General features: G+C 44.6%; 1 protein-coding gene across 2 annotated transcripts in view; it reads right to left on the minus strand.

Moving 5' to 3' along the window:
* The window catches only part of LOC134343838 (unconventional myosin-Vb-like), a 293,220-nt gene that overhangs the window by 204,859 nt on the left and 73,012 nt on the right, over positions 1 to 15,349 (minus strand). For both annotated transcript variants that reach the window (XM_063042611.1, XM_063042610.1), the window contains exons 2-3: positions 10,648 to 10,758; positions 179 to 350 (exon numbers count right to left, since the gene is read on the minus strand). In XM_063042611.1, the coding sequence (XP_062898681.1) occupies positions 179 to 350; positions 10,648 to 10,758 (283 nt within the window). The remainder of the gene's footprint in view (positions 1 to 178; positions 351 to 10,647; positions 10,759 to 15,349) is intronic.

A 15,349-nucleotide genomic window follows, 5' to 3' on the forward strand; every position in this document is an offset into this window, starting at 1 on the left:
TCCACTACATCACCTTCTCAGCCCAGCTCTAGATCTGTCAGTAACCCATTGTAACCTGCAGCAACCTTCTACACCATCCACAACTCCGCCAGCCTTCATGTTCCCCCAGTGGCGGCTTTTAGCAACAGGATGACCTCACTGATATCGCATCAGTTCCAGATCACATTCATTTACTCACCACAGTAGGTGTATATGGCATTGGATTCAAGGAAGCGGACCTTCAGATTGTGGAGCACCGCAGGCTCATGGAGATAACTGAGCGCAGTCAGGTCATTCTCACCGACAAGTATATCTGGATTACGGAGGAAAGGCAGCTGATTTGCCTTCGAATTGACAGGATGCTCGAGAGGCTGCAGTAAATCAGAGAATCACAAGAAGGAAAAAAGTCAGATTTAGTAAACTCTCATCAGTGAGGAGGTTATGTAGCATCCACGCCAGGATCACCAGACTCAAAAACAGTTACTTTCCCACGCAGTGAGGCTAATCACCACCTCCACCCACTAACCCACCCCTCCACACCCCCAACCACCACTACTTTATCATTTCCTGTCAGTCACCTTATGTACAGACACTACTGCGACTAGCTTCAATTTATGGACATACAACAATCTATGTATACAAGTTATCTTATATATTTATATTTATTGATTTTTTTATTATTGTGTTCTTTATCTTATTGTGTTTTTTGTGCTGCATTGGATCCAGAGTAACAATTATTTTGCTCTCCTCTACACTTGTATACTGGAAGTGACAATAAACAACCTTGAATCTTGAATTGTGAGTCTTGTGAACATTCTAAAGACATTCACTGAATACCATGGCATATACAGTAAATTATGTTTTTGTATCGGCTAGGACCACTCCACTGAAAAAACTGTGACTTATGCCTGCTTGAAGCCTTGTGCTACCATTCGGAAAAATATACTTGATAATCAACCTGCCTAAAGTTGTGGGTGAACATTGCACATTGGTTTGTTAGGGCAAATAGACTCTTTTATACATTGGTTGTTTGTCCATCTTTATGTGCAGTTTTTCATGGATTCCGTTGTGTTTATATTTACTGTGAATGCCCGCAAGGAAATTAATTCGAGGGCTGTATATCTGTAACACACACAAAATGCTGGAGGAATGCAGCAGACCAGACAGCATCCCTGTATCCTGCAGAAGGGTTTCGACCCGAAACGTCGCCTGTGCTTTTTTCCGTACATGCTGCCTGGCCTGCTGAGTTCCTCCAGCATTTTGTGTGTGTTGCTCAGATTTGCAGCATCTGCAGATTTTCTATTGGTTGTTTACATGTACTTTGATAATAAATTTACTCTGAACTTTTAAATACAAAGTATTATTTTTATAAAGCTGCAGTTGTGAAAAATCTGAAACAAAAGCAGAAGGGGCTGAGATTACTCCACAGGGCCAGGAATATCAAAGGAGGGAGGAAAGGAGGAAGGGATGGAGGGAGGGGCAGAGGAACGGAAAGGCAGAGGGAGGGATGGAGGGAAGGAGGGGAGAAAGGGACGAAGGGATGGAGGGAGGGAGGGAAGCAGAGAAGGGGGAGAGGAGGGAGCACGTAAGAAAAGGGGATATGGATGGAGAGGGGGAGGCAGGGGAAGGAAGGTGGGGTGGAGGGAGGCAGGGATAGAAATGTTTCACATCAATCAGCCTTAATCTTTGTTGATTTTCTTAGTATTCCCGTCGAAAGGGTTGAATATTTTAGTCAGTAAAGTCATAGCAGCACAGAAACAGGTCCTTCAGCCATTCTAGTCCATGTCAAACTCTTATTCTACCTAGCCCTGTTGACCTGCACTGCACCATAGACCTCCACACCCCTGCCATCCATGTACCTATTCTAATTTCTCTTAAATGTTGAAATCAAACCCACATCCACCAATTGAATTGACAGCTCGGTTTCACACTCTCACCACCAACGAGTGAAGATATTCCTCAAGCAACATACATCAAAGTTGCTGGTGAACGCAGCAGGCCAAGCAGCATCTATAGGAAGAGGTGCAGTCGACGTTTCAGGCCGAGACCCTTCGTCAGGACTAACTGAAGGAAGTCCTTCAGTTAGTCCTGACGAAGGGTCTCGGCCTGAAACGTCGACTGTGCCTCTTCCTATAGATGCTGCTTGGCCTGCTGCGTTCACCAGCAACTTTGATGTATGTTGCTTGAATTTCCAGCATCTGCAGAATTCCTGTTGTTTGCGAAGATATTCCTCTTCAGGTTCCCCTTAAGCATTTCACCTTTTACCCTTTTACCCATGACCTCTAGTTCTAGTCTCACCCCACCGCACTGAAAAAAATGTGCTTACATTTACCCTATCTATACCCTCATTGTATGTCTCTATCAAACCTCCCCTCATTCTCCTACACTCCAGGGAATAAAGTCCAAACCTATTCAATCTTTCCCTGTAACTCAGGTCATCAGGTCCTGCCAGGTCCTTGTTAATTTTCTCTGCACTCTCTCTATCTTACTGATATCTTTCCTGTAGGGAGGTGACCGGAACTGCACACAACACTCCAAATTAGACCTCACCAACATCTTACACAACTTCAACATAACATCCCAACTCCTGTATTCAGTACTTTGATTTACGAAGGCCAATGTGCCAAAAGCTTTCTTTATTGTCCTATCTACCAGTAACACCACTTTCAAGGAATTATAGATCTGTATTCCCAGATCCCTCTTCTACCACATTGCTCAATATCCTGTGCAAGTCCGAACCTGGTTTGTCACCCCTGCAGCCCCTGTTCCAGAATGCAACACCACACACTAGTCCTAATTAAATGTTTCTTAATGCAGACAAGCATGGCACTACTTTATCAATATTAAAAGCCTCCAACCTGTTGGCATGAATATCGATTTCTCCTTCCTGTATATAAGGGGTTTCTTTTTTTTAAATCACTGCGTAGTCTAATTAAAATGGCTTCTTTGTTATGTTATAATTGAAGGGCTTCTTTGTTATGTTAACTGCTGAGAAAGTCCTCCCGCTGGCAGTTTGTTTGGATCACGTTACTGATAAGAAGGTGTTACAAACCAATTGGGATAGTTGTTATGCTTTTGGTGTGTCTGTAAGATACTGTACACACGGGGTTTTGGGGAGAAGGCGGGAGAGAGAGACAGAGGATGGACCGGGTGCTGTGAGTCCACTAATGGGGTCGGACCCCGAGCGGGGCGTTCGGCGAGGAGAAGAGACGGAGACGGACTCATGTGGAGCGTCTGGTCGACCACCGTTGTTGGTCCCAGGCAGCCGGTCGAGGTGGTCTGAGGGGTCGCAGGGTGAAGAAGAAGGGTCCTGAGCTCCAACTGTTTGTGCACGAAGAGATTGAACTTTGATAAGTGTGGTGCCTTTTATTTTCCTTTTATATTTTATTCTCTATTAATTATATAGTTCCAGTAATATCTATAAACTGTAAATCACTTAATCGTATCTGGTGTATTGTCTGTTATTTGGGCGGGGTGGGGTACACCACACAGCATCCACACAAATTAATTACCCAGTTTGGCGGGGCCGAGGCTGTTTCCCTAGACGACACTGAGCTGAGCGACCCTCAGGTTGGCCAGGGGGGCTACACGTAAAAAAAAATCTTCCCGTCCCCTCTTCTTCTATTCCTCACTCTAGACTCTCACCACCTTTCACCTGTCTATCATCTCCTCCTGCGTCACCTCGTCCTCTCCTCCTTCCTCTACTCCCATGGTCCACTCTCCTCTCCTTTGAGATTCTATCATCTCCAGCCCTTTCCTTTTCCTACCCACCTGGCCTCACCTATCACCTTCTAGCTATCCTCCTTCCCCTCCCTGCACCTTTTTATTCTGGTGTCTTCCCCCTTCCTTTCCAGTCCTGATGAAGGGTCTCAGGCTGAAGCATCTCTAACTTCCGCTAATGCCCCACCTCCCCCTCGTACCCCATCCATTATTTATTTATATAGACACATTCTTTCTCTCACTCTCCTTTTGTCCCTCTGACTATACCCCTTGCCCATCCTCTGGGTCCCCCCTCCCCCTTTTCCTTCTCCCTGGGCCTCCTGTCCCATGATCCTCTCATATCCCTTTTGCCAATCACCTGTCCAGCTCTTGGCACCATCCCTCCCCCTCCTGTCTTCTCCTATCATTTTGGATCTCCCCCTCCCCCTCCCACTTTCAAATCTCTTACTAGCTCTTCTTTCAGTTAGTCCTGACGAAGGGTCTCGGCCTGAAACGTCAACTGTACCTTTTCCTAGAGATGCTGCCTGGCCTGCTGCGTTCACCAACAACTTTGATGTGTGTTGCATCAACTGTTCATTCATTTTTATAGATGCTACCTGATCTGCTAAGTTCTTCCAGCATTTTGTGTGTCTTGCTCTGGATTTCCAGCATCTGCAGACTTTAGAATGTAGAACATAAAACAATATAGCACAGTCACAGGCTATTCAGCCCACAATGTTGTGCTGAACAAGCTAAAAAGTAAGTCAAAAAACACCTAAACACTAATCCCTCCTACCTACACCGTGTCCGTATCCCTCCATCTTCCTTACAAACACGTGTCTATCCAAACGTCTCTTGAAAGTCTCTAATGTATTTGCCTCAAGCACCATACTAGACTCTCTGAGTAAAAAACTTACCCTCACATCCCCCCTGAACCTACCCCCTCTCACCCTCAATACTGCCCTCTGGTACTGGACATTTCAACTCTCTGTCCACTCTGTCGATGCCTCTCATAATTTTGTAAACTTCTTTCAGATCTCCCCTCAGCCTCCAGTGCTCCAGTGAAAACAACCAAAGTTTATCCAGCCTCTCATGATAGCACATGCCCTCTAATCCAGGCAGCATCCTGGTAAACCTCTCCTCTCCAAAGCCTAACATCCTTCCTTTAATGGGGCAACCAGAACTATATACAATAGTCCAGATATGGCCTAACCAGAGTTTTATAAAGTTGTAACATAACCTCCTGACTTTTGAACTCAATGCCTCGACAAATAAGAACAAGCATTGCATGGGACTTCTTACCCACCTTAACCACCTGTGTAGCCTCTTTCAAGGAGTTATGAACTTGCATCCCAAGATCTCTCCGCTCAGCAACATTGTTAAGGATCTTGCCCTTAACAGTCTACTGTGTCCTTGCATTTGCCCAACCAAGGTGTAACATTTCACATTTATCTGGGTTGAACTCCATCTTCCCTTTCTCTGCCCATATCTGCAACTGATCTATATCATGCTGTATTCTTTGCCAGTCTTCTACAGTATCCTCAACTCCACCAATCCTGGTATCATCCGTAAACTTGCTAACCCACCCATCTACATTTTCATCCAGGTCATTTATATACATCACAAACAGCAGAGGTCCCAGCAGAGATCCCTGTGGAACACCACTAATTACACACCTCCAGCTCAATTAAGTCCCTTCAAACACTACCCTGTCTTCTCTGTGTGAGCCAGTTCTGAATCCAGACAGCCAGTTCACTACAGATCCCATGCATCTTAATCTTCTGGATTGGTCCCCCGTGAGGGACTTTGTTAAGCACCTTAGTAAAATTCATGTAGACAACATCGACTGCCCTACCCTCATTGATCTCTCTCGTCAGCTTGTTAAAAATCTCAATCAAGTTGGCAAAGTGCAATGTGCCACACACAAAGCCATCCTGGCTCTCCCTGATTAGGTTTCCAAAAGTTCATACACTATATCCTGTTCTATATCACATTGTCCCTGATCTCAGTGCCCCACCGTTCAATGTGCAAGTCTACCCTGGTTTGTCCTGCAAAGTTTGATATTTGGATAGATGTCTTTACATGGGCCAATTCTAAAAACCAATTGCCTCTGCTGATGACCCAAGATTTGTTATACTTGTATGACAGGCCCTCCAATAACTCCAGTAATGATCGCTCCAAAAATTGAAGATATGTATTTGATCCTTTATTTGCAATTCGTAAACATACAATCTTGGAACAATGGAACTTAAGTGTACTAAATGTAAATAAGTGTAACTAAGCGGTCAACAAAAGCTATGGCATCTGTAGGTCCCCCGCTCCAAACTGCCCCAAAGAAAGCACAAATACACAACCTATATATAGAAAGGGTGCAGAGGAGACTTACAAGGATATTGCCTGGATTGGGGAGCATGCCTTATGTGAATAGGTTGAATGAACTCGGTCTTTTCTCCTTGGAGCGGCGGAGGATGAGAGGTGACCTGACAGAGGTGTATAAGATGATGAGAGGCATTGACCGTGTGGATAGTCAGAGGCTTTTTCCCAGGGCTGAAATGGTTGCCACAAGAGGACACAGGTTTAAGGTGCTGGGGAGTAGGTACAGAGGAGATGTCAGGGGTAAGTTTTTTACGCAGAGAGTAGTGAGTACATGGAATAGGCTGCCGGCAATGGTGGTGGAGGCGGATACAATAGGGTCTTTTAAGAGACTTTTGGATAGGTACATGGAGCTTAGAAAAATAGAGGGCTATGGGTAAGCCTAGTAATTTCTAAGGTAGGGACATGTTCGGCACAAATTTGTGGGCCAAAGGGCCTGTATTGTGCTGTAGGTTTTCTATGTTTTATTCCCTTCACTATACCACACTCCCACCCATGTGACCGGTTACCATAATAAACGTGCAGCACAGCTCAGAATACAATGCGGATAGAGAACAGGCACACAGGTACACAGACACGTGAACCCACATCCTACGGGAGAATACACAGAGAAAATGGACAGAAGATAAATCTCATTGTAATTAAATGAGGAGGAGGGGCAAGGCAGAAGGAGAATGTAAAAACAAAAATGAGAGTGTTAAAATCCTGGTTCACTAGGAATCAATGCAACTAACGTCTTGAACACGAGAGATTCTGCAGATGCTGGAAATCCATAGCAACACACACACACACCTCAGCAGCATCTGTGGAAATGAAAAACAGTCGATGCTTCAGGCTGAGACCCTTCATCAGGACTGGAAGGGAAGGGGAAGAAGCCAAAATAAGAATGTGGGGGAGAGGGGGAGGAGGAAAGGCTGGATGCTGATAGATGAAGCCAGGCCGAGGGGAAGGTAGATGGGTGGGGGAGGGGTTATGAGGAAGAAACTGGAAGGTGATTGAAGAGAAGGGGTGAAGAAGAAGGAATCTGATAAGAGAGGACGGGGGGGGGGGATTTCTTCTACTTCAACCCCTTGAGTCGCCTACTTCTATAGCCACTGGGTTACACACACAAAACTCAGGGACTCAGCTAGTCAGGCAACATCTATGGAGAAGAATAAAAAGTCAGCATATCAGGCCAAGACCCTTCACTGTTTCCTCTCCATAGATGCCCCCATGACCTGCTGAGTTCCTCCAACGTTTTGTGGATGCAAGTAAGACACTGGGTAGCTGGAGAATATTGAGAGAGTAAATGCACAGGCCCTCTAAGAGGACCACAAACCTTTTCCTGGTTTGGAGGCTTGCGTGCCTCAATTACCCAGAGAGCTATGCTGCCTTTGTGCTTGACTCTTGGTAGGGTCACCCATGCCAACCAGGTCAAAGGGTAGAGGCCAGGCTAAACATGGTCCACTGGTCCTCCAGATTCGGGGCTAACAACCCTGACTGGTCAAACAAAATTGCTATGGAAACAGCAACAAAGAATCCTTCTATATCTGTGTGTGACGGTATTCCTGAATCTCCACATGGGACTTGCTTGACTGACAGCAGTGAAAACCAAGAGGACGCTACTGACACGAAGGAAGCCATGAATGCCACCAGAGATGGAGGACCTTTATTGCTGCCCTAAACACCAGTGATGTAACGGGAAAAAAGAAGAATCACACAGGTAGAAGAGTTTTGGAGAAGTTAAAATGAAGGAGGCAAGGTCAGAGTTCATGACATTTTCAATTACACAATTGGCCTATGCGGTAGGGTAACCCTAGGCAGTTTCTAGAGTAGGTTACATGGTTGGCACAACATTGTGGGCCGAAGGGCCTGTAATGTGTTGTAGATTTCTATGTTTTATGTTCTAACTACAAGGATAAACAATGATCGCTCTGGAGTCAAACAGTAGATAACAGAATCCTCTCCAGCTTCACACTGGCACGCTGGAAGTCATCCAGTTCAGCTTCTGCCAGACGTTTCAAACGCGACAACCCATGTCATTAGCTGTCTGGCAATGGTCACAGTCTTGACTGAAACAGGACACAGCAATAGAGACACAAGAGAGGGCAGACACTGGAATCTATAGTATAGTATAGTATAGTCATACTTTATTAATCCCGGGGGAAATTGGTTAAAAAAATCCGGAGGGAGGGAGAAAACCAGACTTGCTGAAGGATCTCTGTGAGTCAGGCAGCATCTGTGGAAGGAAACGGAGAGACCCATTTTGGGACAAGGCCTTTCATCTGGTCCTGAAACTTTAACTGTTCACTTTCCTCCACGGATGCTGCCTGACTTGCTGATTTCCTCATCACTAGAGATTCTGAAGATGCTGGAAGTACAGACCAACACACACAAATGCTGGAGGAACTCAGCAGGTCAGGCAGCATCGATGGAGAGCAATAATCGGTTGATGTTTAAGGCTGAGACCCTTCATCAGGATAGGAAAGGAAGTGGGCAGAAGTCAGAATAAGAACAGGAGTAGGCCCTACCAGTATTTTCTTCCCGTGGTTTAAATGTCTAACACCAGAGGGCATGGATTTAAGGTGAGGGGGTTAATTTCAAAGGAGATGTGATGGGCAAGTTTTTTTTACACACACAGTGTGGTCGGTGCCTGGAATGCACTGCCTGGGGTGGTGGTAGAGGCAGATGCTTTACAGACTTTTAGATAGATGTGAATGTGAAGAAAATGGAAGGATGTGGACATCGCGTAGGAAGAAGAAATTAGTCTGGTTGGTTATTTGATGACTAATTTAATTGGTCGGCTTTAATTTAATTTAATTTAATTTAATTGCGGGCTGAAGGGCCTGTCTCTGTTCTACGTTCCAAACACATTGTAGTGTAATCACTCGATGTTCTCCTCGGTAATAATACACTCACACACATCAAAAGGAAGCTGACGTCGTTTTAGATATGACTCCTTTTCTGTTCCTTCCCCTGCACCACAACCAGCTCCCCCAACCCTGCTCTAACAAATCCTTCAATTGGTGTCTCATCACAACCATAGCTGCCAAAACCTGCAATCTTTAAAACAAATGGTAGACAGAATATAAAGAAAAATAACTATTAGGACAAGGAACTTTTGGAAACCACATTCTTGAAACAAGATTCAAGATCCAAAACATACAGTGAACCACATTGTTTGTGTTCAATAAACCCAAGGATGTGCTGGGGCAGACGGCAAGGGTCACCACACATTCCAGCATATCACACCCACAATGTACAGCAGAACAACACAGAGCATAACAAGCAACAGACCAACAGCAAAACAACCCTCGTTTCACCGACACAGTCCTCCAACCCCAACACAAGCTGCCTTCAGCCTCAGACCTGCAGACAAAGGATATGTTTTCAGGTCAGAAAGAGAGCCTTTGTGATACAGGCCTTCACAAATCAGGGTACTGAGTACAGGAGTTAGGGTGTTATGTTGAAATTGTACCAGATGTTGGTGAGGTCAAATTCGGAGTATTGTGTGGAAATCTGGTCACCTACTTACAGGAAAGATGTCAATAAGCTTGAAAGGGTGCAGAGAAAATTTACAAGGATGTTGCTAGGACTTGGGTTCCTGAGTTTTAGGGAAAAGTAGATAAAAATTACAAGGGGGAGAGATATGGTGAGTGGGTGCCAGGGTGGAGATACGTCTTTACCAAAGGAGGTGCAAGTCCCTCCTTCCGTCCGCTAGCCTGCAGGTCACCCTGGGGCAAGGTATAACACCTGCCTAGTCCCTCAATCAGGGTCACGTGAAGCCATGGGAGCAGGTGGTGGATGCCCATATGAGCAGCTGGTACACATCACAAGTCCTGGTTACGCGACCACTAATGTCAGGCAGACAACCTCTGAAGAGTATTGATGATGGCTGGGGTCACTTGTCTTGTAAAGACACCGCCCAGAAGGCAATGGCAAACCACTGCTGTAGAAAAATTTGCCAAGAAAAGTCATGGTGTTGGAAAGACCATGACTGCCCGCCCATGTCAAATGACTCAGCTCATAAAGAACGAATGAACAAGATAGGGTGAATGCAAGCAGGCTTTTTTCCTTTCATTTTGGGTGAGGCTAGGAGTCAGGGTGAAAGGTGAAATGTTTAAGGGGAACCTCTTCACTCAGAAGTGGTGCAAATGTGAAATGAGCTGCCAGCAGAAGTGATGGATGTGGGTTCAATTCTAACATTTAAGAGGGAAGTTTTGATCAGAATCAGAAACAGGTTTATTATCTCCCGCATCTGTCGTGAAATTTGTTGACTTTGTGATAGGTACACGAACGGAAGGGGTTTGGAGGGTTATGGTCTGGATGCAGGTAGAATAGATTAGGCAGAAGACCAGATCGACACAGACTAGATGGGCTGAAGGGACTTTTCCCGTGCTGTAGTGCACAATGGCTCTGTAGAGACTATAAGACAAAGGAGCAGAATTAGGCAGATGAATCTGTCCTCAGTCTCCCTCCTTTCGAAAGGCCACTCCAGTGTCTCCGCGGTTCAAGACAAACCTCTAGGTGCAGCTCAGGTTAAAGTCACCTCAGACCCAACGTGAGGCAGGAGTTCAACATTGACCCTTTTCCCCACATTCCCAAACAGATACTGACCGTTTCATCTTCCAGTTTCAAGTGAAGAACCTCATCACCGTCTCTGTAGTCCTTGGTGATTTCTGCGGATTTCCAAACATCCTCGGGGTCCGGAATCCAAACTTTTGTATACTGCAAATCAAATTTCAGCTTATTAGTGTCTATAGAAGGCATCAGGTTACATTGAATACATTCTCTTCACACCATAATGAACAGGATTAGACTCTGTTACGTTGTGTGTGAGATGAAAGCAAGTTACTGCTAAAAGTGACCAATCCTCTGAATGTAACTACTGAAACCCCATCATCCATCATCAGGGATCCCCACCACCCAGGTCCTGCTCTCTTCTCACTGCTGCCATCAGGAAGCTGGTACAGGAGCCTCAGGACCCACACCACCAGGTTCAAGAACAGTTACTACCCCCCAACGTGAATAAAAGGGGATTACGACACTCACTTGCCCCATCATTGAGATGTTCCTACAGCCAATGATCTCATTATCTCATGTTCTTGTTATTGATTTATATTTGCATTTGCACAGTTTGTTGTGTTCTGCACTATGGTTGATCTTTCATTGACCCTGTTATATTTACTATTCTATAGATTTGCTGAGTACGGCTACAAGAAAATGAAACTTGGAGTTGTCTATGGTGATATATATGTACTTTGTGTCTGTGAACTCTGTGGAGATTTGCCCTGCTAATATGATGAACTGAATACTGAGGCTCTGGGCCTACTTCAGGCTGCTGCGGGATTTGGATCCAGGGAGCCAATTTGGTTCGGAATGCTGTGTTGTTGCTTGCTTCTATTGTTTCCATGATTTGCTTTGTGTTTTTTTTCTCTTTCTCTGTGGCCACAGGGGGTTGGTCTTTTTTTTAATTGGATTCTTTCAAGTTTCTTGCTTTGCGACTGCCTGTAAGCAAACAGACCTCAGAGTTGTATAATTTATACATTCTTTGATAATAAATGCCCTTCAAATTTTTGATAATAAAATTTACTTTGTACTTTGAACTTTCAGTAAGTTATTACCCCTCAACCATCAGGCTCTTGAACCAGAGGGGATAACTTCACACATCTTCATGCACCCCATCACCGAACTGCTCCCACAACCCATGGACTCATTTTCAAAGGCTCTTCATCTCATGTTCTCAATATTTATTTATTTATTATTATTTCACATTATTTTTCTGTTTGTTTTGGCACAGTTTATCATCTTTTGCACGTTGGTTGTTGTCTGTCCTTTGGGGTACAAGTCCTTCATTGATTCTATTGTTTTTCTTGTATTTACTGTGAATGCCCACAAGAAAATTTATCTCAGGATTGTATATGGTGACATACATGTACTTTGATAATAAATTTACTTTGAACTAATATTAACCAGTCATCCTTGCAAGATTCACCAAGTGAGTGTACCTAAAAATCTTGATATACACTCAGTAGGTACTGTACCACCAGTACACCTGCCTGTTAATGCAAATATCAAATCAATCTTTCTTGTGGTAACATCTCAGTGCACTAAAGCATGCAGACATGGTCAAGTTCAGTTGCTGTTCAGACCAAACAGCAGGATAGGGAAGAAATGTGATCTAAATGACTTTGACTGTGGAATGATTGTTGGCGCCAGACGGGGTGGTTTGAGTACCTCAGAAACTGCTGATCTCCTGGGATGTTCACGCACAACTGTCTCTGGAGTTTACAGAGAATGGTGCAAAAATTTTTTAAAAAACATTCAGCGAGTGTAAGTTCTGTGGAAGTGAATACCTTGTTACTGAGAGAGGTCAGAGGAGAATGGCCAGACTGGTTCAAGCTGACAGGAAGGTGACAGTAACTCAAATAACTCATTACAAAAGTGGTGTGCAGAAGAGCATCTCTGAACCCACAACACATCAAACCTTCAAGTGCCTTGTTGAGCTGCAGAAGCAGAAAACCACTAACAAACACCTAGTGGCCACTTTATTAGGTACAGGAAGTACTGAATAAAGTGGCCACTAAGTTTATGTTCCAAGTACACTATATTTTATTTCAGAAACTAAAGATAAGTTGACTCTTCCTGGTGCAGGGTCTTGACCCAAAACATCAACTTACTTATTCCTCTCCATAGGTACTGCCTGACCAACATTTGTATGTGTTACATTAAAGGGTGTGACTATAGGAACAGAACAGATCAGAAGCCAGAATAAAGTGGAGGAGGAGGAGGAGGAGAAGCTAGAAGGTGTTAGAAGAAGCGGGGGAGTGGAGATGAAGTAAGAAGATGGAATGTGACAATTGGAAGGGGTGAATAAAAAGGAATCTGATTAAAGAGGAGAGTGAACTATGGGATAAAAGAAAGGAGGGGCACCAGAGGGAGGTGCAGAGAAGACCAGCAGGAAAAGGGGAGCAAGAATATGGAATGGAAAAGGAGAGAGTGGGAGGAGAGAGAAATTACCAGTAGTTGGAGAAAATCAATGTTCATGCTATCAGGTTGGAGGCTACCCGACATAATGTGAGGTGTCAGTCCACGGTAACACATGGAAATCTGCAGATGCTTGAAATTCAAGCAACACACATAAAAGTTGCTGGTGAATGCAGCAGGCCAGGCAGCATCTGTAGGAAGAGGTACAGTCGGCGTTTCGGGCCAAGACTCTGCTGTCATAATGAAACCACTGTCAGTTTGGAAAACCAACACTGCAAATTCATGCTCATCCCCTCCGCCCACCTCCTTGCTCCAGCATCTTTCCATTTCCTTTCCAGTCCTGATGAAGGGTCTCAGCCCAAAATGTCGACTGTTTATTCCCCTCCATTGATGCTGCCTGACCTGCTGAGTTCCTCCCACATTTTGTGAGAGTAGCTCTGGGTTTCCAGCATCTGCTGAAACTCTTGCATCTCCATTAAACAGTTACTGACTTAGAGCAGACAACTTCAGAGCTCTACTGTCCAGTCAAGCAGAACTGACCCACTTACGTTTATTGGGGGAAAAAAATAAACTAACTACAATAAGATGGGTCTTGAAAGTAAACAAACAATTCTTTCTTTTGACTGAAGACCTTTGATGAGTGGTGTGCTGAGAGAAGCTGGTGAGTGGTCGTAGATGGTTGCCTCTTTGACTGGAGGCCTGTGCCTACTGGTGTTACACAAGTATCAGTGCTGGGCCCTTTGAAGTTTGTCATCTGTATCAATGATCGAGATGATAATGTGATACTTGGATCTGTGAATAACACCAAGACTGGGGGGTGGAGTGGACAGTGAAGAAGAGCTTGCAGCGAGATTTGGACCAGATGGAAAAGTGGGTTGAAAAAATGAGAGGTGAAATTTAATGCAGACTAGTGTGAGATGTTACACTTTGGGCGGACCAACCAGGGTAGGGCACTGAGGAGTGTGGTAGAACATGGGATTCAGGAAATACAGGTTCATAATTCTTTGAAAGTGGTATCACAGGTAAACAGGGTTATAAAGAAAGCTTTTGGCACATTTGCTTTCATAAATCAAAGTACTGAGTACAGGAGTTGGGATGTTATGTTGGAGTTGTATAAGGCGTTGGTGAGTCCTAATTTGGAGTATTTTGTGTAATTCTAGCCACCTATCTACAGGATAGAAAGGATACAGAGGAAATTTACAAGGATGTCACTAGGAGTTCAGTTAAAGAAAAAGGATGAATAGTTTACTTCATGAAGCATAGAGAATGAGAGGAGATTTGACCGAAGCCGGTGAAAGTGTGGAACAAGCTTCCAGTGGAAGTGGTGGATGCGATTTCAACATTTAAGAGAATTTTGGATAGGTCTGCGGATGGGATGGGTCTGCAGGGTGACGGGACTAGGCAGAATAATGGTTTGGCATAGACAGATGGGAGAAGGAGCTGGTTCTGTGCTGTGGTGCTCTATGACTAAGAGAACTCGATAGGAACTGTTGTACTAGTGTGGAAGACAATCTTTCCTCTCGACCTCGACACATGAAGATACCAATACAACATGAAAAAGAGGTGCTGGAGGATCTCAGCAGGTCAGTCAGCATCTATAGAGGAAAGTGTATTGTTGATGTTTCAGAGACTCTTCATTTGGACTGTCTGAAGTGATGAGCATGTGGGGAAGATAAACTAGGATTAGTGTAGATAGGTGCCTGGCAGTGAGATGGTCCAAAAACCATGCTTCATGAATCTATGGGACCTCTCCTATCAGATTCCTTCTTCTTCAGCCCTTATCTCTTCTACCTATCCCCTCCCCCACCCATCCACCTTCCCCCTCACCTGGTCTCACCTATCACCTGTTAGCTTCTATTTCATCTCCTCCCCCCCGCCCCCAGCTTCTTATTCTGGCTTCCCCACCCCCTTCTTCCCGGTCCTGATGAAAGGTCTTTGCTTTGTTAACTGTTTCTCTCCCTCCACCAATGCTGCCTGACCTGCTGAGTTCCTCAGCATTTTGTGTGTATTGTTCAACATTTCCAGCATCTGCTGGATCTCTTTATGAATCTGTGCAAATCTGGGGTGGCTGTGATGAGCCAAACTATATTTATTTTTAATTTTATTTTTATTTAGAACCACAGCACAGTAACAGGCCCTTCCAGCCCAAGGAGCCTGCGCCTCCCAGTTACAGCTACGTGACCAATTAACCAACTAACCTGTACGTCCTTGGACTGTAGAAGGAAACTACAGCACGCAGAGGAATTCCGCGGTCACAGGGAGAACATACAAACTGGCCTGAAAAGTGGCAGATGGAGTTCAACCCAGATAAGTGTGAGGTGGTTCATTTTGG

Source organism: Mobula hypostoma, chromosome 3, assembly GCF_963921235.1.
Source record: "Mobula hypostoma chromosome 3, sMobHyp1.1, whole genome shotgun sequence".
Classification (NCBI taxonomy): Eukaryota; Metazoa; Chordata; class Chondrichthyes; order Myliobatiformes; family Myliobatidae; genus Mobula; species Mobula hypostoma.